This window comes from Macaca thibetana, chromosome 13 (genome assembly GCF_024542745.1).
Source record: "Macaca thibetana thibetana isolate TM-01 chromosome 13, ASM2454274v1, whole genome shotgun sequence".
NCBI classification, from domain to species: Eukaryota; Metazoa; Chordata; class Mammalia; order Primates; family Cercopithecidae; genus Macaca; species Macaca thibetana.
Genome location: NC_065590.1, coordinates 81,514,628 through 81,539,531, shown reverse-complemented (window position 1 = coordinate 81,539,531; position 24,904 = coordinate 81,514,628). Strand labels below are relative to the sequence as shown.

Genomic DNA, 24,904 nt, shown 5'->3' with positions numbered 1-24,904 from the left:
ACACCTGCTAAAAGTGGCTAAAATACTGACCCCCATGTTGACGGGAAATGGAAGGACTGGATCTCCCATACCGTTTGTGGGAATGTAAAATACTACAACTTTGGAAAATAGTTTAGCCGTTTCCCAAAAAGTTAAGCATATACCTACCATATTATCCAGTCATTCTACTCTTAGGTAGTTCACCAAGAGATATGAAAGCATATGTCCAAACGAAATCTTGTGCAAAGCAGCTTTTTTGTAATGACGAAAGACTAGAAATAACTTGTGTCCATCAACAGATGAATGGATAAGCTGTGGTATATCCACACATTACTACTCAGCAACACAAAGGAATGAACCATTCATACATGTGACAACACAGATGAATGTCAAATTGAGCTGAAAGAAGCCAGCCCCCCGCCCCCCCCCACCAACCAATAAAAGAGCACATACTGTAGGATTCTATTTATATAAAATTTTAGAAAATACAAACTGCCAGTGACAGAGATCAATGGCTGCCTGGGATGGTGTGAGGGAGGGTCAGGAGGGACAACAAAGAAACAGGACACTTTGGCAGGTGATGGGTATGTTCATTATCATGATTGTGGTGGTGAAACATGGCAATATTTATCATATTGTACACTTTATGTACAGTTTGTTCAAAATCAATTATACTTTTTTGAGATGGAGTTTTGCTCTCGTCGCCTAAGCTGGAGTGCAATGGTGTGATCTTGGTGCACTGCAACCTCCACCTCCCAGGTTCAAGTGATTCTTCTGCCTCAGCCTCCTAAATAGCTGGGATCACAGGTGCCCACCACCACACCCGGCTAATTTTTTTTGTACTTTTGTAGAGATGGGGTTTCACCATATTTGCCAGGCTGGTATCGAACTCCTGACCTCAGGTGATCCACTCGCCTAGGCCTCCCAAAGTGCTGAGATTGTAGGTGTGAGCCACCGTGCCCGGGCCAAAATCAATTGCACTTTTAGCTGTTAAAAATTAAACCACAGAACATTTAGGAAAAGAAAGGGGGTTAGGTGTCTTCATAATCTTTGTGTGGGCTAAAGGACTTTTTTATTGGAGACAAGGTCTTGCTGTGTCACCCATGCTGGAATACAGTGGCTCAGTGATAGTTCACTGGATCCTTGAATTCCTGGGCTGAAAAGACCTTCCTGCCTTAGCCTCCCAGATAGCTGGGACTATAGGTGTGCACCACCATGCCTGGATAATTTATTTTTGTACAGATGGGGTCTGTGTTGCCTAGGCTGGTCTTGAACTCCTGGTCTCACACAATCCCCCCACCTTATGGGTCGGATCCCACATTCTGGGTTCCTGACTATACTGGATGTTCTAGTTGGTTCCATTTTCGGCTTCAGCTTCTTAGGTTCAATGACACTTTTCCAAGTCACTGCAAAATGGTCTCTAAGAGCCTTGCTTCCTTCGAAGACACACGGCTGGCTTTTACATTACTAGTTTCTCTAGACTTTTTCTTAACTCTGCTGGTTATTTCCTTAAACAAACTGCTTTTAATTTAGCCTTTTCAGCTTGTTCAGAGAAGAAAGTATGTTTTCTCTATCCACTTGGTTTTCTTAAAAAAAAAAAAAAAAGTGGTAAAATATACATAAAACCTAACAATTTTTAAAACATAAAGGTCTGTGGCATTAAGTACATTCACAATGTTGTGCATCCATCACCACTGTTCGTCTCCAGAACTTTTTCATCTTTCCCAATGGAAATTCTGTACTCATTAAACATTAACTCCCCAATCCTTCCCGACTTCCCAGCCCGATAGCCAGCATTCTAGTGTCTTCAAGAATTTGGCTAGATACCTGATATAAATGGAATCATACAATGTTTGTCCTTTTGTCTATTTCACTTAGCATGTCTTCAAGGCTTACCCATGTTGTAGCATGACAGAATTTTCTTTTTTATAAGGCTAATATTCCATTGTGTATACACATATATACTCACACACATATTTTATCCATTCATCTGTCAATGAACATTTGAGTTGCTTCTACCTTATGACTGTGAACAATGCTAAAAACATTGACAAACAAATGTGTCCATGTCCCTGCTTCCACTTCTTTGGGGTGTATACCTAGAAATGGAATTGCTGGATCACAAAATTAATTTTTTGAGTATGGTTTAACCACCACACTGTTATCCACAATGGCTGTATTTAACATTTTCACCAGCAACGCACAAGGTCCTTTGAGCAATTCCAGTCTTTTGTTCATTTTTTGTTTTTGAGTTCTTTATATATTATCAGATAAATGATTTGCAAATATATTCTCCCATTCTGTGGGTTGCTTTTTCACTGTTGATAACGTCCTTTGAAGCACAATTTAAAAACTGTTTATCTATTTTTCTTTTGCTGTACATGCTTTTGTCATAACATTCAAGAAATCATTGCCAAATCCAATTGTGAAACTGTCCATTTTCTTCTAAGACTTTTATAATTTTCCCCGAGTTAATTTTTGTATGTTGTGTAAGGGTCCAACTTCATTCTTTTGCATGTGGATATCACATTTTCCCAACACCACTTGTTGAAGACTGTCCCTTCCCCATTGACTGAGCTTGGCACTTACGTTGAAAATCACTTGACCATGTATCTGAGCAGTCATTTCTGGCCTATTGTATTCCATTGGTTTACATGTCTGTCTTTATGCCAGGACCACACCTTTGTGATTACTGCAGCTTTGTAGTATGGGTTTCCTTTTTCATTTCTGAAAGATATACACTTCGTCTAGTTCATGTTGAATTCTTAAACCCCCTTTGTTTTCTGACAAGATTAGCACTCTCTGTAGTACCAACTTTAGTTAGGACCCAGGGACAGCTGTGCACAGAGGACTAGATAACAAGCAGGTAAGCCATTCCACATGGTGTCTGCTTTCTTTGGAAAAGAAAAGGCCCAGTCGCTAGAGTAAAACTGTATGCCTTTATTCAACATAGAATGAGTCAGTAAAATACGGTTTGTCCATGTGCAGAAACATTATACATTCAACTTTGAAGAAGGTATTTTTTATACGACCAAGGAAAGAACAGCCTAAAAGTGAGAGGAAAAAAAGACGATAGTGAGACGCTAAAAGGCAGAGTTTATTTGTCAAAGTGCTAAGGCCTATGCGCACAAAGATTTAAAGTGAGTAAGAATTACATAGGGTCATTTCTTCCATTCCGACTTCTCTTGGTGCTGGTGAAGGGTGCGATGCAGTCATAGAATTAAGACAGGTTTAAAAAAAAAAAAAAAAAAGGTCAAAGCACTTACAGCTAAGTTTTTTTTCCCCAAAATTTCTAGAGTTTCATTTGATATGTTCTCTAGATCTTTCACGAATTCTAGAAATTTTGTGAATTCTCTGAGAACTTGCTCTTTAATCAGTACATTCTTAGAGAACAAATTAAGATGTTTGCCCCAACCTGGAATTTGTCTCCTTATCTAACAAAAAGGTAACCAATCCAAGACTCTGGAAGCATCTGATTAACTTAAAATGTGTGCAAAGTGATTATAGGTAGGTGAAGCTGGAGTCACTACTGAAGAAGTCTCCATACTGAAACATGCCTGAAAATCTAAAATGAAAAGAACTACTGACTTAGGGTCAAAGCCCAGCTCTATTAAATTTCCAAGCTCTAGGTATCTGAAGACATTAGATTCTGTTTTTTAAAAGAATGTAAAATTTTACGTATGATACTTTCCATAGGAAAGACATAAGCTGTGTGTAAAATAGTTCTAAAGTATCTTCAGATATTTTGGTAACAATGCATTGCTTTCTAATTGGGCTAATTTGAATCTTAAATATTTAAATATTTTGAGAATCCCTGATTAAACTTAATAAAAGTATTGACTCAAGTTGGTCTAATATAGTGCTTAGGAAGCCAAGTTCCATTTCACTTAACAGACAGAGGTGCACTAATCCTGATTAGTGGCAAAAGCCACCACAGTTCAACAGGAAACTATTGCTTATCCCACAGAATGTCTCAAATCAAACTACAGGTTACACTCATGGCAATTCAACATTACATTAAGTGAATCTAAAATCTTAAAAGGAAATCTCTCAAAAATGGAATAAGCTACTTAATTCAAAGTTTACTTAAATCCATTTAAAACCAAACTCCAGGTTATCTTTCTTCTCCCTAAGGCATCCTCTAGGTTTTACAATTAAGAAGAAAATCAGGATTTTAAAAAATTCCCTTTAGGTTCTTTTGGGTTGGAAGCAGCACGAAAAGCGAGGTGGAAGTTACTCTTCAGGAAAACCCACTATTTAGCCACAGCCCAGTTCCAAGTTGATCATTTCTGGCTCTTTTCCTGGTTTCGCTTTTCCTTCCTGTTACAAGATCTCCTTTCAGGGAATCCCTTTTTAGGTTAAGGCAGAAAGTTACATGGAAGTAGAGTCTATATGGTCTCTATGAAAAACAACAAAAACAACCCAATCTATTGTTAAAGGTTACCAAGTATTAGGAAAATGGAGGACGCTCATCCTCCTGGTTCCTGGACAGAGTTGAAACTACATTACATAGTGGAATACACCAAATTCTTCTTTGAAAAGTGCTAGAGTCCTGCTGAAGCCCTTTTTAATTCAAGTTGTGACTTAAGACAAAAAAGGAAAAGCCACTTCTACAACATTAGAAAAGGACATGAAAGTAATTTTATCCATTATGGAGAAAAACTGGGATGCAACAATTCCGAATGAAGAGATAGCTACTTATCATCTATAAGATGAAAATCGTGTTTTAAGAAAAAGTCCCTTTAGCTTCTTTTAGGTTTGAATAGTGACAGGAAAGCTGCGTTATTTACCCAACTGTATTTGAAAGGGTTTAACAAAACACTAACTTACTGACCTAAATTAACTACTGACAGAGACTGCTGTTGGCCTGCTTCTAATTTAGATGTTACAGATTTCTTAAAATTTCTATAGACAACTTTAGCTATTCCAACAATAGTTCTCAAAAAAAGTGCATTTTATTAAGATGGCTCATTTCCACACTTTTTTCATCTAGGGACCTTCTTTCTTCATGTATGTGCCACTGCTGTGTCCAGTGTCTCAAACACTTCCATTTCATAACTCATTTACATTTTCAACGTATCTTGGGAAAAAGGTAGCATTATTACTCCTTGAGCCTAGAACTAGCAACATGCTGTATAGTCACTACTTTAGGAAAACCTTTCTGCAATTTACATGACTTTTTGCTTACCTTTGCATAACCAGCACTTTAGTAGTGCTTAGCACACAGTAGGTGCTCTATATTTGAATTAGTAAATAACATGACTTGTACATAAAAAGTTAGACTTCTAAAGACCAGTTGAGGTCAAGCAATCTCAGAAGCTATGAACACAGGTTTCTGACTCTGTGAAGTAAATAAAGGGTAGCTGGGGATCCAAGTTGAAGGTGTCTTGTCTTCTGGTATGTTGCTCTTTCTCCCTCAGGGGCAGACCAACTCTACTTGCAGGCACCCATGTCATCACCTGAATATAAATTTATCTTCCCATGAGATAGGAGACCCATCTAAATAATGATAAATATGTACCAGAAATGGGGAGTCAATCTTTGTAAATGGTCATTATGGATTAGTTTGTACACATTTAAATATTTTACCTTCATTCTTATTATATACGGAAATTATGAAGATGCTGATGTTCCCTGAGACTTAAGAAGTTTCCTTTAGAAATAGCACATTTTCAGCTAAGATCTAGACTGCTTTTCTCTTGGAAGGCTGAATTATCTATCTCCAACATCTTGGGACAACCCAGATATTTGACATTCCAGTATTTGAAAAATAAAAACTGTCTTTTAAAAAGCCAATGTAAAGAAAAAAGCCAATGTATCCTTACATTAACTTCCAAAATGTATTTTTTCTTTACAGTGAAAATAACCACAGCTGGGCAATTATGGGAACCAGCGAACTACAATAAAGTCAGTTTTATGGGTCATCAAGATACATTCTTGAAAATCTGACCTTAACAATTTTTCTTCTAGGTCATCAATGATTTGATATGTTATTCACTTGTTTAAAAATAGGTTACTTTTCTTTATGAAGATGATGTAGGCACCATTTTGCTCCTATCATATCCCAAAATCAAGTATTTACTTTGCAGCCACAAAATGAATTCTCATGGATTAGACAGCAGTCTCGGTATGGGCTTACAGACAACCTCTCCTACCAAGTGGCTCAGACCTCATTTCCATAGCTACCCTTCCTGACACAGGGGAGTTCAAAATTCAAGTGTCAAATGCTCAAGGCACAGGTGTTTCTCTTCACACTATTCTCCTAGCTCTTTGACATCTCCAGATTAGACAGGCAGGAAGGACATGACTGGCTATGAAACTCACTTCTGAGAGAACTGGGAAACGGAAAAAAAATTTTTTCTATCATCTTCAAGAGACTATTTCTTCACACACCCCTAAGGCCTGGAAAGTGGTGGTGGCAGTAAATGTCTGCTAATGAATTAACCACTGTGGAGAAAGGAAAACTTATTTTTTTCCCCGAGAGATTTCCTTACCATTCTTTGATTTAGAAGCAAACAATGGGCACATTAATAAAGAGGCTGCACTGCATTTCTTCACTTTTCCAGTAATGTTAGGGGGTTAGGAGACAAAACAGATTAAGGGAGAAAACATGGAGACAGATAGATAAGGAAAATTTAATCAGTTTTACTTAAATTCCAAAAGAAATACACTACCCTGATTTATCATCAAGTTCCTCATTTTACTCTCTTCCATACAATCTGTGGGAACCATCCCATAGTAGTATAAGGTAGTAACAGAGGACCCTTACCCATGCCACTCTCAGATGTACGTCAAACCTCAAGATGCACCAAAAAACTCCAAGGTTTTTATTTTCGCTTTTAATGATCTTTTACTTAATAATAAAATGAAAAATAAGAATATAGGAATACATACAATCTATATACATATATTTATTGCAAATACTTAAAATTCTTATGTAAAATGATTTTCTATATTTGTGAAAAAATATGACTTTTTAAATGGTGTTGACACCAACTTCTCTGTACATACCCTCAATTCCAATGTTAACAATTCCTTTAAAAAGGCAAAAGACACAAAAGTTTAGCATTTACCAAACCAGTCTGTACAAACCTTATAGCCAGAAGGGAAAAAAATAGCTTGTGGTAAATAAGTCAATTTTCTTTTAAAATAAAAAATAAACCCCAAAACTATTCCCCTTATTGCATTTTTCTGAAATAATCTGAGTGTCTTTAGAGTAACTTCCTTTGAAATAATTTGTGCCTTAACAGAGAGGTCCTACATCAAACATACCATATATGAGAAATTCAAAGTCTTCCACTGTCACTTTTTACAGATATTAAAATATATATTACTTAAAATATATTACTGGAAAGCTATTTTTAAAATTGATCTTCAATAGTTGTATCAAATGTAAAGCATTAAAAAAAATAAAGTAACCAAGAATCTACGAAGCTATTGCTTCAACTTTAGGAAATGTTTTACCTACTGTTCTCTTTCAATAGGTGTGTAGGTATCGAAACATGGTAGGAAAGGCCCCTGCCTATCACCATGTTTCTCAAAGTCTCTTTGGACTATTCTATAAATTTAGCTGAAAACTACCCTTGGCCAAGTTACTTACGTAGCACACTGTTGTAATGAGATGGGGAGACTTTTCCCTCCTCGCTATGATGTGAAACCTCTAGGTCAAAGAGATAACACTCTGGCACTGCTCACTGATAGTGAGTTCTAGAAATAAAAAGCAGTGTAATGACCAGAGAAGCGCCCCCCAACTCCTCACCCCCATTACAGCAAATCACTTCACCAGAGAGTTATTTACGGCTCTCTAAGGTGGAGAAAGGCAATAATAAGCAACAGAATGTTAACTGTCAGGTCATTAATATGTATGACTTTGCACCTTCACCTGGAAGGCAATGAGGTCTTCCTTTGGCTATTTAAATCTGAGATAAGCTCTAAAACATGTACATCTGTATGCCTTCACAGCCCAGTAAGTATGCTCTCTCCACCCCAAGAAAAGTTTCCCATTTGCCAGCTCTTAATTCTTAGAAATGTTACACGAAATACCACAGAGAGCTTCAGTATCTTGAGCATAGGGGTTATGGAACAGAAGTAGGACAAACAACTCCAGGCTATTTGGCTTTACTTTCTGTTTAATAGGATGGAGAATTCTAATTCTTCAAAATTATTTAAGATTCAGGGAGACTTCTTTACTAAACAACTTAGAATCTTTATAAACAAGACTGAGGCTATATTATTAATGCTATCTCCTGGAGTGACCTGCAGTGGAGGACATCTGAAGGCTGGAGAGGGGTGCACGGGAGGCGTATGCATCAGGCATAATGCCTGACTAGTCACTGGAAATAATGCCAGGTCATACCCTAAGAATAAGCTCAGCATTTATTAAAACTTTTCAGATCGGGTTGAAAGGTAAAACGACTCAAAAACTAAGGTAAAGATTGCTTCAAAGGTGCTGCTGGAGTACCATACTAATAATTTAAAGGTTTTGTTTCTACTGGTTCATTTTCTAAAAGGCCAGATTGTAATGTGTTTTTTTTTTTTTTTTTTTTAATTTTTCTGTTCAGCTTTTAAGATGAATGGCTTTCCACTTGAAACTTCTGTGTTGAAACAAACTGATAAATAGATTGATATTCAAGTTACTACCCAACTAAGAGAATTTAACTGTTCTCTTGTCTGGTCAAGATTGAGGCAGTGTATCTAGTTGGCAATATCTGTTTTAGGAGTATTCCTAAATGCAAATATTTAGTTGAGTATTATTTGTTAAGATAATCTGGTGAACAGCAATGTTTAGGACCTATCTAGAAGAGCCGGGGTCAAGATGAAGAGGCACAATATGGTTTGCTCTCTAAACGGACTTAAAAATCCCTGATACCTTTCCTCCTTTCCTAGTTATAGTCTGTTCATCCTTAAGTTAAGGGAAGCACAGAGGAAAACCTTTCTGACAGGAAAGGGGTAAAGCAGAAAAATCACTTTCATCAATCCAAATTGGTAATTGACATTTAGCATGGAGTCAATTCCAAAACTCTCAACCTCTTCCAGCACGCTGACCAGCCCTCAGCCCTGGCACTAAGGAGGAGTGATGGGGTAGGGCAGGGAGAGTTATACTCAGCAACAGATCTCTTTAAACCCTTATTGGATTGCCCAAGGTACTGAACGTTTGGGAGAACCATTATTTCTGTTTTCTACCGGTTCTTGGCTTGAAGATATACTCCTTATCCCCAATCCTTGCAGCCTTCTTATCTCTTAGCTGTGTGTGTGTGCTGGAAGAAAGGGGGAAAGATGGACAGACATATTGTACTGACTGAAGCTGGAACACAGATATTAATCCTATACTGGCCTTGGGCCACAAAAAAGCCAGAAGTGAAAAGTGAAAAACAGTGAAGTGAGTTTCTTATGGGACGGAGCAGGGGCTGTGGGAAAGCATTAAAGAGTGTGTGATGTGGGGGTGGGGTGGGCAGGGGTAGGTAGTAGAATGGGGGCAAAACAGAGATTATTATTGCCTATTTTCTCCTAATCTGGAACGTGACTTAACAAGTTTAATCTGTTCTGCATTTTATAAATATCACATCCTAAATATGAAGGACAAATACAACTGTACTATGTTGCATTAACATTTGTACTTCACACATTCCCAATCAGGAGACTTGAAATCAATATGCAAATGGTGCAAACTGACACACCCCCATTTAATACAAAATTCTGTTAAACTGCAGGTTTAATGTTTCTTAACCATGACCTAAATATTATGTACTCACAAATTCTTCAGTCACTAGAGAAGGATTTAAAAAAAAAAAGGAAACAAGAAAGAAAAAGAAACTAAAACAACCAACCAAAAAACCTTTAGGGCTCATTTTCCTTCTTTTCCAGTTGTTCCCTTAGCCATTCACTGAGGCCCCTTTGCATTAGAAATTTCTAGTGCTCAGACAGCAGTAATCCAAACAAGGCCTATATTTTCTAAAACAGGAAAAGTGTCATGTATTGTGTATGTGCGTAAAGTAAGATATAAGATGATTTCATCCTGTTCAGATGCCTGGGAGATCAAAGCAGGTTGAACAGAATGAACAAATGTGGCATTGGTGAGCTTTTCTACCTGCAACAACAGCTGACTATCAAGCACTAGGTTAATAGGTTGGGAGAGAAGAGGAAAAGAGAGGTGACCTTGTTCTACTGTCAAAATTGTTTTCCAAAGTTCTTCACGTTCAATTTAACAGTTTCTATGGTTTCACTCCCCTTGCTCAACAAGATGTAGCTCAAATCACCCAATCACTAACACTTTTCTGTTCATTTTATATTAGTAGTTCAAAATTGTTAGTTACCACGAACGACTAAGTGCGGGGATAGGGTATTTTTGCTGGAACTGTTGCACTGCACAGCCTGTAACAACACACGGGGTCCCAGAGAGGCACTCCCTTCACGGACTACATTCACTGTCTCAGGGCAGGGGGTGGGATCAGGGAACAGCAGGGATCCACAAATTCCAAGCAGACTGCTTGGCAACAGTACTAGACCATGGAAGCCAAGAACCAAGTCAGGGCTTTCTGAGTCTGAAACACTACCTGTGAAATGAATTCCTTACCAAAAATTTCAATTTAAGATTCCACCTAAGGTAAAGGGACTGAGTAAAACCCTGAATCCAAGTCCTGCAAAGGCTGAATAATCTATGAACAAGCTGCGGCCAGACTGTCCAGACAAAATCAGTGTGAATGGCCATTTCTTTAGACCATTCCTTCACTTTCCTTTTCCTAGCTTCCTAGGAAATGTCTGAGGGAGACAGCTTCCTTTTACCATGCTGGCATTAAACTTTTCTCAGTCACAAGTAGTAGAACATAAATCTGAATTCAAAGTAACACATTATTACCTAAACACTTGGAAAAATGTTAAACAAAATGTGACATATTTACATGATTTTGTAAGTGCAAACTTGTCACAAATTCACAAAGTCTTGCTTGACTTAGACTTACTATACAAGGTGCTCTTCCTCTAAAATGTAAAAGATCTGTACTTTGTATTCCTGATTAAGTAACATTTGTCTCTGAAGACAACTGAAACCTACTTGTTTATTTCTGTGATTCCAAAAGGATGCAAAAAACCCAACTGGTCAACCCTTCCCTTCCCCCTCCTTTACAGTGTATCTCTTTCTAGTCTCATTACCGAACAACAAGGCAGGAGACGCACAGTTTGGAGGGGCCAATGCAATCATCATGGCAGAAAGCGCCACAGCCTTTGCACATGATCATGGCTTTCAAGCGGCAGTAACATTTCGAAGGCGTGCCCTCTATGCTGTTCTCCTCAGGGAAGGCCTGAACAGGAATGGTCTGGCCATGGCTGCTGGGATTCATAGCTTGGCTAGCAGGGATGGTAGTGACAGTCACTGAAAATGACATGACATCACCTACATTGCTAGATACCTGGCTACCTGGTATAGCAGAGTTATGGTCCATGTCAGATGAGGTGGAGACATTGATCATGCCTCTGTAGCTTGGCCCTATCTGGGTGGGGCTTCCATACAACTTCGGGGTTTGCAGGGGTGGAAGGAGTAGGGGCTGGTGGGTGGGGCTGTCTGCAGGCAGAGGAAGAACAGTAGAATTGAAAAGCTCGGGGCTGCTACGGATTGTCTTACCTCTCACTGCATGAGCCATCTGCTTCTGTGCTGCCTGAATTAAATCTCTGGCTAAGGTCTTTTCATCAAATGTCTGGCCTCTAGGGAACAGGTAATTCTCCTTACTTAAAGTGGTTTGCTCATTCACTGGTATCTCAGGCTTCACATTCTTGCTAGCTAAGCAATCACTGGTAGATACAGTTTCCCTGCTGTGGGGAGCTGAACTTGTGTCACCCTTGCCAGCACTCTGGGAAACCTGGGGCTCCTCTTTCACCATGACAGATTCCTGCTCATCACCAGTACTTTCCTCATCAGTGTCATCTTCTTTGCTGCTGCTACTCTCTCCTGTTGCATTTTTACAGTCTGTATATCCCATTTTCAAGGCTTCAGTGGGGCTGCTTAGACAAAAACGGTCTTCAGGGTTTACAGAATGGGTCCTCCTAAAGCTCTCTGAGCCCCGGCCGTAGGTAGAAATATTCAGTAAGTAGTGCCCTGCCATTGCAGGTTTGGATGTCCTTCTGCCAGCAAAACCCAGCATGAACCTCTGGCTTGTGGAGATGTCTTCCAGCTGGAAACCTGAGTGAGCGAAGTTGAACTGAGAGGGCGGCACAACTGAGAGAAGATTCTGCCTCCGAACCCTCTGAATGAGAGTCTGAAGGATCTGATCTTGGGTTGCTTTACTTAGTCCTTCTTGGTATTGGTGTGTGTCAGCGCTGGAGTCCCTCAGCTCCTTAGCTGAAAAGAGCTGAAGGGGCCTTGGAACCTGGGGGAGCTGCTTACTTTGCAAGGTTTTGCCCAGCTGCTGCTGTGTAGCTGGATGGGACTGTCTCTCATTAACTTCCTCTCTGGTGCTATTTTCTGTTGTGTTGGTACCTATGAGCACTCCCATCCCCCTTTCCTCTTGAGTACTCAGTGGAACCATTTTCATTTCAACTTTGGTGAGAGGTTTAGGCAGAATTTGCTCCATGGGAACATCTTTGCCTTGAAGCAGCTGAGTCACTAAAGGATTATTAGCAGGAATACTAGAGGTTGGTCTTAAAGTGGGTCCATTCATGTTTAAAGAAGTTCCTGGGGTTTTAAGGCTAGAAGCTGCTGGCAAAGTGCTCGAGGGTGGAGCTGATCCATCAGGTGCTGTAGTTGCACTGACCTGCGGTACAGGAAGCTTTTCTAAAGTGGCTGTGGTCAATAAAGATGTTAAAGGGGAGGGAGTTACAGCCACTGGCACACCAGCATCTGTCTTTGATGAGGCTGAAGGGTTAGGTATATTCTTACTAGGACCTGCTTTGAGCTCAACTGTGCCATCAGCTGCAAAATGAACAGGTGAGGCACCTGAGATTAGAGCAGGACCTGTTGGAGAAGGTGCTTTCTCCTGTCTGCAACTACTGGGCCCTTGTGGATGGCTGAGAGAGGCCACTGTGGCTGTTGCCCTGGTGGGGTTCAGTTTTTCATTATTCAATTTCTCTATGTGGGCTGGTGATGGGACACTTGTGCATGCTCCACTGATGGCAGGTGTTGGAGGCACTGGGGGGGTTTGCTGTAGTTGTGCTCCAGAGACACTATGAGGCTGTGCCTGGCCTGGGGTGGTCTTGGTCTCAGACTGGGGCTGAGTCTCTGGACCACAGGGTAAAAGCTCTCTCGTACCTCCCCTGCTTCCAGTTCCTGCCAGTTCCAGTGTGCGGCCCTTTCCAGTTTCACTGACTCTGTCTGAGCCTGGACTGCCTCCTCTAGCAGTCTGCCCTTCACCACCCTCTCCTGGACCCTGTCCACCCCCTGGGCCAGGTCCTGGAATGGTCCCTCCAACTGAGGCGGCTGCAGCAGCTGCGGCGGCAGCGGCAGCTGCTGCCCTCTGTGCTTTGACCAGTTGAGCTTTTGCTTTGATGTCTGCAAGAGTTCTGGCTCCTGTTCTGTTAGGACTAGTGATGGAGACTGGAAAACGAGCCCTGGGAGAGACCTGCGATGGATGAAACGGCATGGGGGAGATTCTGGAGACCGGGATCTGAAAGAAGTAGAGGGGAAAAAACAACAGAGCTTAGTTTTCATTTCTAAGAATAACAAAACTTCATTAGCCCTCACATTTTAAAAACAGATGAACACTACAGTACCTGTGACAAACATGGGTGGTCTATGGCCGAGAGGCCAAACCTTGGAGAAAGTAACACTAGTTTGTCTCTAGAGTCCTTACATCTGCTTTTTCTATTGGTGCCAAAGACAGCTGCTTCCACTCTCACCCCAAATCCCCACACCTCTTTTCCTATCTCAACTCCCTCCTATCACAAGTGCTTATCATGATGCAAAGCTTTCTAGGGCATTTGCATTTTTAAAAAGTGTATTTATGTTTGAGAAAGGAGAGAAAAGCAAGTAAGCCAGCCACCCATACCACTACTGTCTTTTAGTTCTTAGCTTTACCACCAAGGTCCAGGTAAGCCAGCCACCCATACCACTACTGTCTTTTAGTTCTTAGCTTTACCACCAAGGTCCAGGGGGAAAATACTTGCTCTTTTCTGACACACACACACGCACGCACGCACGCACGCACGCACGCACGCACGCACACACACACACACACACGGGCTGGATTATCTCAAATTACACAGGCTTCTAGATAGCACTGGAAGGAAGACAATGTGTGATCCATAGGAGCCTCCACCATGCCCACACACATAAAGGAGTATGTACATAATGTTTACCAGCCATTCTCATCTCTGACTGGTATTATATTTACTTGTGCAACCTTTTAAAAATATATATGCTCTGGGTCCTATCCCAAAAATTACAAATTAGAGTCCCAGGACCTAGGAATTTTTTTTTTTTTTAATTAAAAGAATTTTTTTTTTTTTAGACAAGGTCTTGCTCTGTCACCCAGGCTGGAGTGCAGTGGTACGATCTCAGCTCACTGCAACCTCAGTCTCCTGGATTCAAGTGACTCTTGTGCCTCTGCCACCCGAGTAGCTGGGATTACAGGTGTGGGCCACACGTCTGGCTAACTTTTGTATTTTCAGTAGAGATGGGGTTTCACCATGTTGGTCAGGCTACCCTTGAACTCCTGACCTCATGTGATACACCTGCCTTGGCCTCCTAAAGTGCTCGGATTACAGGCATGAGCCACTGCACCTAGCCTGAAAAAGTCTGGCCTGTGGTAACTCCTGAGGGAGACTCCAGCTCAAACAAACAAACAAAAAAACGTGTTTCTAAAAAGCTACTTGTGAGATTCTGATGTCTATCAGGTTTGAAACCATTGATTTTCTTCTTCTTTTTTTTTTGAGACAGAGTCTCACTCTGTCCCCCAGGCTGGAGTGCAGTGGCACAATCTCAGCTCACTGTAACCTCTGCCTCCCGGGTTCAAGTGATTCTTGTGGCTCACCCTCCCGAGTAGCTGGGATTACAGGTGCCCGCCACCATGTCCAGCTAATTTTTTTGTATTTTTAGTAGAGATGGGGTTTCACCATGTTGGCCAGGATGGTCTCGAACTCCTGACTTCAAGTGATCCATGCACCTCGGCCTCCCAAAGTGCTGGGATTACAGGCATGAGCCACCATGCCTGGCAAAACCAATGATTTTCATACAATAAAATCATCATGTCTGAAACAAATCTGCCTTCTGTCCTGAACTTTGAAAGCTATTAGAGTTACTAATAATGCATCAAGATGTGCACCGTTCTAGTAACTGGTTGAGTTTAAAGGAGCAAATAACTGTTAAGATGTTCTAAAGCATTTAATTAAAAAAAATTAACCCACTAAACCCTAAGAAAATGCATGCCATTTTTCTTAATGTTCTTAAATTAAGAACAATAAAGTCACTAAACATTTTTCACTATTTGCAATACTAATTTCTCAAAAGGTCAGTAATCCTCAAAAATTGATTCTCTATAATTCCAAAGTTAGAGCCATGGGACTTCATAACAGGTGCCACAGAGTATATGTCTTACATCAGGAAATCTACTTAACCTCTCTAAGAGCTAAATCTATTTCACATCCAATTCGAACAAGCCTAGATAGCATATTTACTCAGCACATAGTATTTTAGAGGCTGCCTACGGTAAGAAAGCAGCAGTTATTGTCCTTTATTTATATCATATGAAAGAAACTGCAGGGAAAAAATGAAAAAAAAAAAAAAGATAAAACTAAAAAAGTAAATACAAGAAAGGTGTTTAGGGGAACTTATATAGGGACAAACAACTTTACATAAGAACACTCTTGAGAGTAACACTATACCTAGCATAATACATGGTATCACAATAACACAATCATTAATAACATGTTGAAATCAAATAAGAACCATTAAAAGTGGTTAAAATGAAAGGTTTCAGTATCTAAAAATAAGTTTCAGTTACTTATGTAAATAGCCCTAATACCTGATTATGCAGAATAAATCATATCTTCTTTTTAAGTGCAAAACCACTCAAAGTTGTCCAGGCACTGATAACAATTTAATTTACTGAGAAGTCCTACCTTGGGAGAGCAGAGAGATTCAATCCTTTTCTTTTTAAGTGTACAGTCATCCCTTGGTATCCATGGGGGATTGGTTCTAGGACCCTGGAGGATATCAAAATCTGAGGATGCTCAAGTCCTTTATATAAAATGGCATAGTATTTGCAGATAACCTCCACATATCCTCCCATATATTTTAAGTCACCTCTAGATTACTTATAACACCTAACATAATGTAAATGTTATATAAATTGTTATACTGTATTTTTACATTTGTATTCTTTTCCAAATATTTTTGCTAGGTGGTTGGTTGATAATATAGAATTAACCTTGAGGATGTGGAACTTGCTGATACAGAGGGCTGACTGTATATGGAATGTAAAACATATAATGTGCATTGTGTGTATATAATTTTTATATACATATGTATGTATATAAAAGTTGTAACTAAGTTGTAACATTTACACTACATTGCAAATTTTGTTTTCTACTACTACCTTGTGAATTTTGTTTTCTACTTAAATTTCGTTTAAAAGGTTTTGTTCTGTTATAAATTACATTAAGCTTTGTCTAAGAAAGCAGTATTTGAGATAGGGTCTAAGGGAAGAGAGTTACTAAAGACACTTCTGGAAAAGTCTTTTTTGAGGGAGATGAAGAGGGAGAAGAAAGGAAAAGAATGGAAAAAAGTAAAATTATATTAACTTGGTCACAGTGGATTAAAGTTTCTGTGTAATCCCTCTGCACTAGCAGAAAGCAGACAGAATATGATGTCACCCAGCCTGTCTACAGGTGAGGAAATAGAAATGATGGGTCTTAGCAACATTTATAGCAAAACCTAAACAGTTACTCAGCTCTCAGGTCTGGAGATAAGCTGTGAATGACATTAAAAAAAAGTTTCTAATATTTTTATAAAAAAGAATAGTAAAAGTGATTAAAACAAAAATCAGAATCTCTGGCAATGCATGTTAATGGTAGGAAAAAAAAAAAAAAGAAAAGAAAAAAACCCCATAGATTCTTAAATGCTAAAATCACCAATCTTAAAGAGCAATGAACTGGCCGGGCGCGGTGGCTCACACCTACAACACTAGCACTTTGGGAGGCTGAGGCGGGTGGATCTTGAGGTCAGGAGTTCAAGACCAGCCTGGCCAACATGGTGAAACCCCTCTACAAATAATTATTTTAATTATTTGTAAACATACAAAAATTAGTTGGGGGTCGTGGCTTACGCCTATAATCCCAGCTACTTGGGAGGCTGAGAAAGGAGAATTCCTTGAATCCGGTAGGCGGAGGCTGCAGTGAGCCGAGCCTGCATCACTGCACTCCAGCCTGGGTGACAGAGCAAGAGTTCATCTTGAGGGGGGAAAAAACAAGCAATGAATAAAAAAGTAATAAGAAGTACAGACGGTGGCCCATGCCTGTAATCCCAGCACTTTGGGAGGCAGAGGAGGACAGATGACTTGAGGTCAGGAGTTTTTGAGATAGGGTCTAAGGGACCACTGGTCAACATGGTGAAAACCCATCTCTACTAAAAAATAAAATTACAAAAATTAGCCAGGTGCATGCTTGTAATCCCAGCTACTCAGGAGGCTGCTGAGGCAGGAGAATCCCTTGAACCTGGGAGGCGGAGACTGCAGTGAGCCAAGATTGTGCCACTGCACTCCAGCCTGGACCACAGAACAAGACTCCATTTAAAAAGAAATAAAAAATAAAAATAAAAAAAAATACAATGAGAATGGGTCAAGTTCTAGTAAGTGAATCTTTCCAAGGAATACTTCCTGACAGGACTAATTTTGGTTCACCTAAGTTAAACTAAAAGGGGGGAAAAAGTACCTTTACTAGGCTTATTTTTCCTTTTACATCCTAATGAGTAATATCCAGTGCCTTGGCTCTTAAATTCCTTGGCAAGAAAAATAAACTATTTATTAAATGAATGAACTGCAAGCTGATATTAAGCAAAAGCCAAAGTATTAATAAACCTTTAAGATCAGAAGTAAAAATGTGTTTGGGTTTTAAAGGGCATTATATATTAAGATAGTCAAAGATACTGCCTAGAAGAATTTGGAAGATTTGACAGGCAGCAATATACGGCTAACTGGAAGTTAATCACATGCTAAGCAGTAGAGCTTATCAAGACTATTCCATCTTACTAGTGTCCCTCAAGTAACCAGTAGTGACAGAGGATAGCCACACATATTTCCTTTAATAGGAGGGAGCTAAACGTAGTTCCTGATTCACCGAACATAAAGTCAGTTATGGTAGCAAGAAAAGGGCCAAAGTAAACTAAAAAATCTTTGTACTCTTGGTACAGAGATAGGATCCTTTGATTACACCAATAGTCTCCTCATGCTTAGTCTCACATTTCTTATTTTGTCATATCAGACAATAATTTCCATGATGGTTATAAGATTTCCATAACTGTCTTAAACTCAATAATGGTGGTTATTGTTAATACTTCTGCTTATAAAGGGGCCACATTGTCTGGAGGCATGCATCACAGACTCCCTGTAAAGGAACTGAAGGAAGCCCAAGATTCTTCCACCCTGGGATTGTGATCAACTCTTCTCTGCAATATCTGTGCAAATCCTGGCCCAAAAAATCTAAGAGGTCCTGAGGAGACAGTAGGATAGCTGGCTGTCAATGTTCTACAGAGGCTGAGAATTATAACTAACTTTTTGGAAGTCCATTTAAATTCTATTTGGTCTAACTCTAAGATTCTGAGATCAGTTGCCTCTGAGCTCGAGTAGTGAGAATGGGGCTGGTTTACATTAGATGCCCAGGTACCTTCCTTATGCAAACACCAGTAAAGACCTGTATGTAGGACTGCAGTTCTAAATGCCCATCTGTCATTTTATTTGTGTAAGGCCATAGTTACATACTTACCAAATATATCCAACTGCTTCTGCATTAAGAACTACCACAAATTACTTGAAATTTAGTAGGTATGACCAAAAACATAGGGTTCACACCATCTCTCCTTTTCAATTCTCTCCATTCTCTTACCTTGAGAGGTGGTACTTTTCGCACCTGGACTCTGTCCCCTCTACTGAGAAAGGGCTGTGGTGAGACCTGAAATGGCTGCTGGTGCTGGCGATTCTCAGTGACACGTGGCCTCTTCTCCCAGCTCACAGGGGCCTCTTCTTGGGTAAGGGAAGACTTCCTCTTGAGGCTTTCTGGGTTCTGATCAACAAGAGTTGTTAGAGGTTCTTTCACAGTGGTCTCTTGTGGACCTGCTTCTGCCGTGGGCTTCGTTATTGGTTTTTCAACCCCAGGACTCTTGGGTTTGCTTGGCGATGTAACTAAAGATTCTTGGCTTTCACTTTTGTTATAATTACAAGCTGTGGCGAGATGATTCTTCCCAGATTCCTGTTCAGCAAAGGCGACTGGCTTCTGCTCCAAGAGATCCTCATCCTGTGGGTACTTGATGGGAAGAATGCTGCTAAACTCATGTGTATTGAGAGCTGAGGAAAGCAGGGGCTCTGTAGATGTGGAGAAGCTCGGCTGCACTTCACCTTGGCTTTCACACTCTTCTCTTCTGCCTGGTGATGACATTTGCAACGCTTCTTCTTTACACTCTGACTGGGGGACTACTGGAACTATTCTGATAAGAGAGGCTTCTGACACAGGCATTGATTTTGGTTGTTCAGCTGGGGTTTTCTTTACTTTGGGATCGCTGGGAGAAGCTGTCAATTTCTTAGAATCTTCAAGGCTCAGGCCAGAACTAAAAAGGGGGAAAAAGAAATATTCTAGTTGAGAAATAGCCCATATTGTTGAAAGCATTCATTAATAGAGATAATGGGGCCGGGCGTGGTGGCTCACGCCTGTAATCCCAGCACTTTGGGAGGCCGAGGCAAGTGGATCACGAGGTCAGGAGATTGAGTCCCTCCTGGCTAATACGATGAAACCCCATCTCTACTAAAAATTCAAAAAATCAGCCAGGCATGGTGGTGGGCACCTGTAGTCCCAGCTACTTGGGAGGCTGAGGCAGGAAAATGGCGTGAACCCGGGAGGCGGAGGTTGCAGTGAGCTGAGATCGTGCCACTGCACTCCAGCCTGGGCGACAGAGAGAGACTCTGTCTCCAAAAAAAGAAAAAAAAAAAACGCTAGAGATAATGGAAGATGACAATGCCTAGGAAAACCCCGGAGACAGCAGGTATTCTTCATGTATTATCTTCACTATCATTAGTAGTGAAAGCTCTGGAGTCAGAGTGCCTGGATTCAAATTCTGGCTCTGATACCTACCATCCCTGTGATATTAAGTAGATGACCAGCCTTCTTTACTTCAGTTTCTTCAACTGTTCACTAGGTTTAATTACTTCATAGTGTTGCTATGATAATTAAGTTAATCCATATAAAGTACTTACCTAACACATAATGAAAGCTCAGTAATGGCAGTTATTATTATTACTTCTGCTTATAAAGGGGCCACATTGTCTGGAGGCATGCATCATAGACTACCTGTAAGGGAACTGAAGGAAGCCCAAGACTCTTCCACCCTGGGATTGTGATCAACTCTTCTCTGCAATATCTGTGCAAACCCTGGCCCAAAAAATCTAAGAGGACCTGAGGAGACAGCTGGCTGTCAATGTTCTATAGAGGCTGAGAATTATAGCTGAGTTTTTGGAAAGCCCATTTAAATCTCACTTGGTTTAGCTCTAAAATTCTGAGATCGAGTGTCTCTAAGATATTCTGAGGGTACAGTTCCAATGAGCTTCCCATAATGTGGCTTGGCTAAGAGCTGGGCTAATCTGTAAAGGTCATTAGTGACTCTTCTTAATGTTTTAGAATATTGTACAACATGTAAAATCAATGAGCCTTCTTTGGTGACTTTGAAGAGTGCTTCTGAGATGGGATGACTAGGGACAAAACTGGGCAATAATAAAAAACAGTCTTTCTATAAATGCTGACAGAAAGTAACAGTTGACAATAGAAAGACCCATGAACTGTTGTAATGCTCTATCTGCTTAAGAAGGAGAGATGGGCCAGGCACAGTGACTCATGCCTATAATCCCAGCACTTTGGGAGGTGGGCAGATCGCTTGAACACCGGAGTTTCAGACCAGCCTGTGCAACAGGGCAAAACTCCACCTCTACAAAAAATACAGTAATTAGCTGGGTGTGGTGGCATGCACCTGTAGTCCCAGCTATCGGGAGGCTGAGGTGGAAGGACTGCCTAAGCCCAGGAGGTTAAGGCTACAGTAAACCATGATTGTACCACTGCACTCCAGCCTGGGGGACAGAGTGAAACCCTGTCTTTAAAAAAAAAAAAGAAAGAAAAAAAGAAAAAAAAAGGAGGGAATGAACAAATATTTGTAGAATTACTGCTACCTGCAATAACAGTCTAAATGTACAAAATATCACTTCTATAACTCAATGCTCATACCAAAAATGTAGAAAAATCAGCTTATAGAACTCTTTTTTGAGACAGGGTCTCGCTTCGTCACCCAGGCTGGAGTGCAGTGGTGTAATCTTGGCCACTGCAACCTCCGCCTCCCAGGTTTAAGCGATTCTTCCACCTGAGCCTGGGTCTACAGGAGCGCACCACTACACCCAGCTAATTTTTTGGTATTTTTTGTAGAGATGCATTTTGCCATGTTGCCCAAGTTGGTCTCGAATTCCTGGGCTCAAGTGATCCACCCACCTCGGCCTCCCAAAGCACTGGGATAGAGGTGTGAGCCACCGCACCTGGCCATAGTTTATGGAACTCTTAATCTCAATAGGAATATTTCCTAAATGACTGTGAAGGAGATGGATAACTACTACTTGGAGACAAGGAAAAGGAGCACTTAGTTTTCAAGCTGTGGTTACAGGTCTCCTTAAGAGCTGCCACTGGTGTGCAGAAGGAAGGGAGACTAACAAGTAGGAGTCCAGGTGTTCAATCCTATTTCAAACAAAACATCTCCCTTACCATCTATTTAAATGTCCTATTACAGTTTCATTGTTGGACCTTTTGTTGAGGGGAAAAAACTGATTTAGGCTACAGTCTCTTTTAAACATAATTTATATCTTTATTCAGCTATGTACATCTCCCAGAGTGCCTTTTACAGAGGACAGGTTGTTTAATTACAGGTTGATTCTAATAGTCCACATTAAAGAATTCCTAAGATTCCTTAGTGATTCTGGATAGCTACATTTTGGGATAATTAACTAATATAAAAAGTGGACAGAACCTCAGCATTCTGACCGGGAGTGGTGGCTCACACCTGTAATCCCAGCACTTTGGGAGGCTGAGGAGGGCAGATCACCTGAGGTCAGGAGTTCTAGACCGGCCTGGCCAACATGGTAAAACCCCAACTCCACTAAAAATACAAAATTTGCCAGGTGTGGTGGTACATGTCTGTAATCCCAGAGACTGGGGAGGCTGAGGCAGGAGAATTGCATGAACCCAGGAGGTGGAGGTTCCAGTGAGTCTGAGATTGCGCCACTGTACTCCAGCCTGGGTGACAAGAATGAAACTCTGTCTCAAAAAAAAAAACAAAAAACGAACTTCAGTATTCTTCTATCTTATAAAGTAACCAGAAGAAAAGCCAATCTTTTCAAAGAAAGGGACTCTTAATTCAAGGTTTTTTTGTTTTTAAATGTATTTTATTTTTTTTTTGAGACAGAATTTTGCTCTTTTTGCCCACCAGGCTGGAGTGCAATGGCGCAATCCTGGCTCATGGCAACCTCCGCCTCCCAGGTTCAAGTAATTCTCCAAGCCCAACTAATTTTGTATTTTTTTAGTAGAGACAGGGTTTCACCATGTTGGTCAGGCTGGTCTCAAACTCCAGCCCTCAGGTGATCAGCCCGCCTCGGCCTCCCAAAGTGCTGGGATTATAGGCGTGAGCCACTGTGCCCGGCTAAAAAAATTATTTTTAAAGAAGCCATTTCACCTACAATGACAGTTTTAAGGGTAAAGGATTATGAGTAATCTAATTCTGTGAATCTGTGATTCATAATAAGAAAAAACTTCTTCAGGCCAGGCGCGGTGGCTCAAGCCTGTAATCCCAGCACTTTGGGAGGCCGAGATGGGCGGATCATGAGCTCAAGAGATCGAGACCATCCTGGCTAACACAGTGAAACCCCGTCTCTACTAAAAAATACAAAAAACTAGCCGGGCGAGGTGGCAGGCGCCTGTAGTCCCAGCTACTCGGGAGGCTGAGGCAGGAGAATGGCGTAAACCCGGGAGGCGGAGCTTGCAGTGAGCTGAGATCCGGCCACTGCACTCCAGCCTGGGCGACAGAGCCAGACCTGTCTCAAAAAAAAAAAAAAAAAAAAAAAAGAAAAAACTTCTTCCTAAAGAAGAATCAGTGAGACAAAAAAAAAAAAAAAAAAAAAAAGGAGGAGGAAACTGGGGCCTAGAATTTCTGTGAGGGTAATGAGATAAAGCACTACATGACATATATACAGGAATTAACATTTGGTTTATAGAACCTGTCTTAATATTACCTCTGCCCATAGTAGCTTTCAAAGAATTGTTCTTTCCATGGCTCCACCTTTTTCTCCTTCTCAATCTCTTGTCGAATTCTCACCTGCATCTCAGGTGTAAACTCACCTGCAATGTACCCAAAAAAGGATATTCAATAGAAAAATGCTATTTGCAACATGTAACTATTTATAAATCATGAAAGACTCATGCAGGAATCAGAATACTATCACGTGAAAGTAACAGCAACTCCCCAAACCTCCTCACTGTAAAGGAGGACCTAAATGCCATTAGGTGAAATAAAAATATGTTTGCACACCACTCCATGTAGCTTTCAGTACTCAGTTGAGGCTGACAGAGCCTTTTCTCTGGGCTTCCCTGTGGTACCTTCCTCACGCTCCAAACATCACATTCCATACAGATTTATTTTATCTCTTACATAGAACTTCCAATTTATTTTCCACTAAAAGAAAAAGTGATGTGCTTTTAATAAACTATGCCACTGGGCATTTTTACTATTTTAAAGTTCAGTTTCTCCAAGGCAACTTAATTTTAGGCTTTTTATGTCTAACTGCATAAAGAAAAGCTATGGCCCTACTTAAAAGCATTCGAGATTCCAGTAAAAAGGTAGGGAGTTATTCTGGAGTTGTCGGTTTTCTAATTGTTCCAGAAATTGTACCAGGCTAATGCTCTAGCAAGAAGATACTCAACATGCCAAAGACCCAACTGCTCTGAATATGCCATTTATTTGCATATACTACCAACCACCTCAATCCTTCCCACTCCATCAGCAGAGAACAGTGAATGTGCTTGGTAGGCCATCTTCAAACTTGTGGCTCAGATAGGCTGCTCCCTTTTATACTCTAATACCCAGGACATCAAGGAATAAGAGGTAGAAATGGCAGAATTTGAAGTTTAAGACCTCCTGGGGGTGAGAAGAAGGAGAGGAAAAGTGTTAGAGGACCGTGGACATCACAGTCATGGGCAAAGGATTGGGAAAAGAGGGAATTTGGCTGTCAGAATCCAACCTAGAACTCCTGCTGTTGAGTCTACTGTGTATCTGAAAATGAGGAATAAAATGTACTGAACCCTGTTCACATATATACAGTGTTCCAAGTTGCTGTTCATAAAATATGATCACATGACTATAGGTACAGCAGTCACTTGTTTGCATGTTTAAAAAAAAAAAGTTAACACTGATAATAATAATCGCTGTATCACTGCTGACAGTGCCTACTTGCAAAAAAGTGGGGGCTGAGGAAGTAAATCCTTTACCAGTTTATCGTTAGTTAAAGAAACGTACTGGTAGAAATGGTATGTTTTAATCTTTCCAAAAAAAAAGGGGGTCACTGCCCAAAAAAAATCTGTAGGAAAGAGAAAGGTCCACAGTAATCAGAGCAAGAGATCCCTTCTACATAGAATTTCTTCTAAAAGAAGAGGATGGGAAAAGTCAACAATTTCAAAAAACAATCTAGATTATATATTAGCTCTTCATTTAACT

At 40.5% G+C, this 24,904-nt stretch overlaps 1 protein-coding gene across 5 annotated transcripts in view; it reads right to left on the bottom strand.

Annotated features, from left to right (window-relative positions):
- Positions 1–217: 217 nt before the first annotated feature.
- Positions 218–24,904, bottom strand: part of ASXL2 (ASXL transcriptional regulator 2) — a 158,023-nt gene continuing 133,336 nt past the window's right edge. For 4 of the 5 annotated variants that reach the window (XM_050753573.1, XM_050753577.1, XM_050753578.1 and 1 more), the window contains 4 exons: positions 23,427–23,532; positions 19,003–19,720; positions 16,024–16,107; positions 218–13,571 (listed from right to left, as the gene is read on the bottom strand). In XM_050753573.1, the coding sequence (XP_050609530.1) occupies positions 11,124–13,571; positions 16,024–16,107; positions 19,003–19,720; positions 23,427–23,532 (3,356 nt within the window). In that variant the 3' untranslated portion in view covers positions 218–11,123. The remainder of the gene's footprint in view (positions 13,572–16,023; positions 16,108–19,002; positions 19,721–23,426; positions 23,533–24,904) is intronic. The other variant, XM_050753574.1, reaches the window with a different exon arrangement.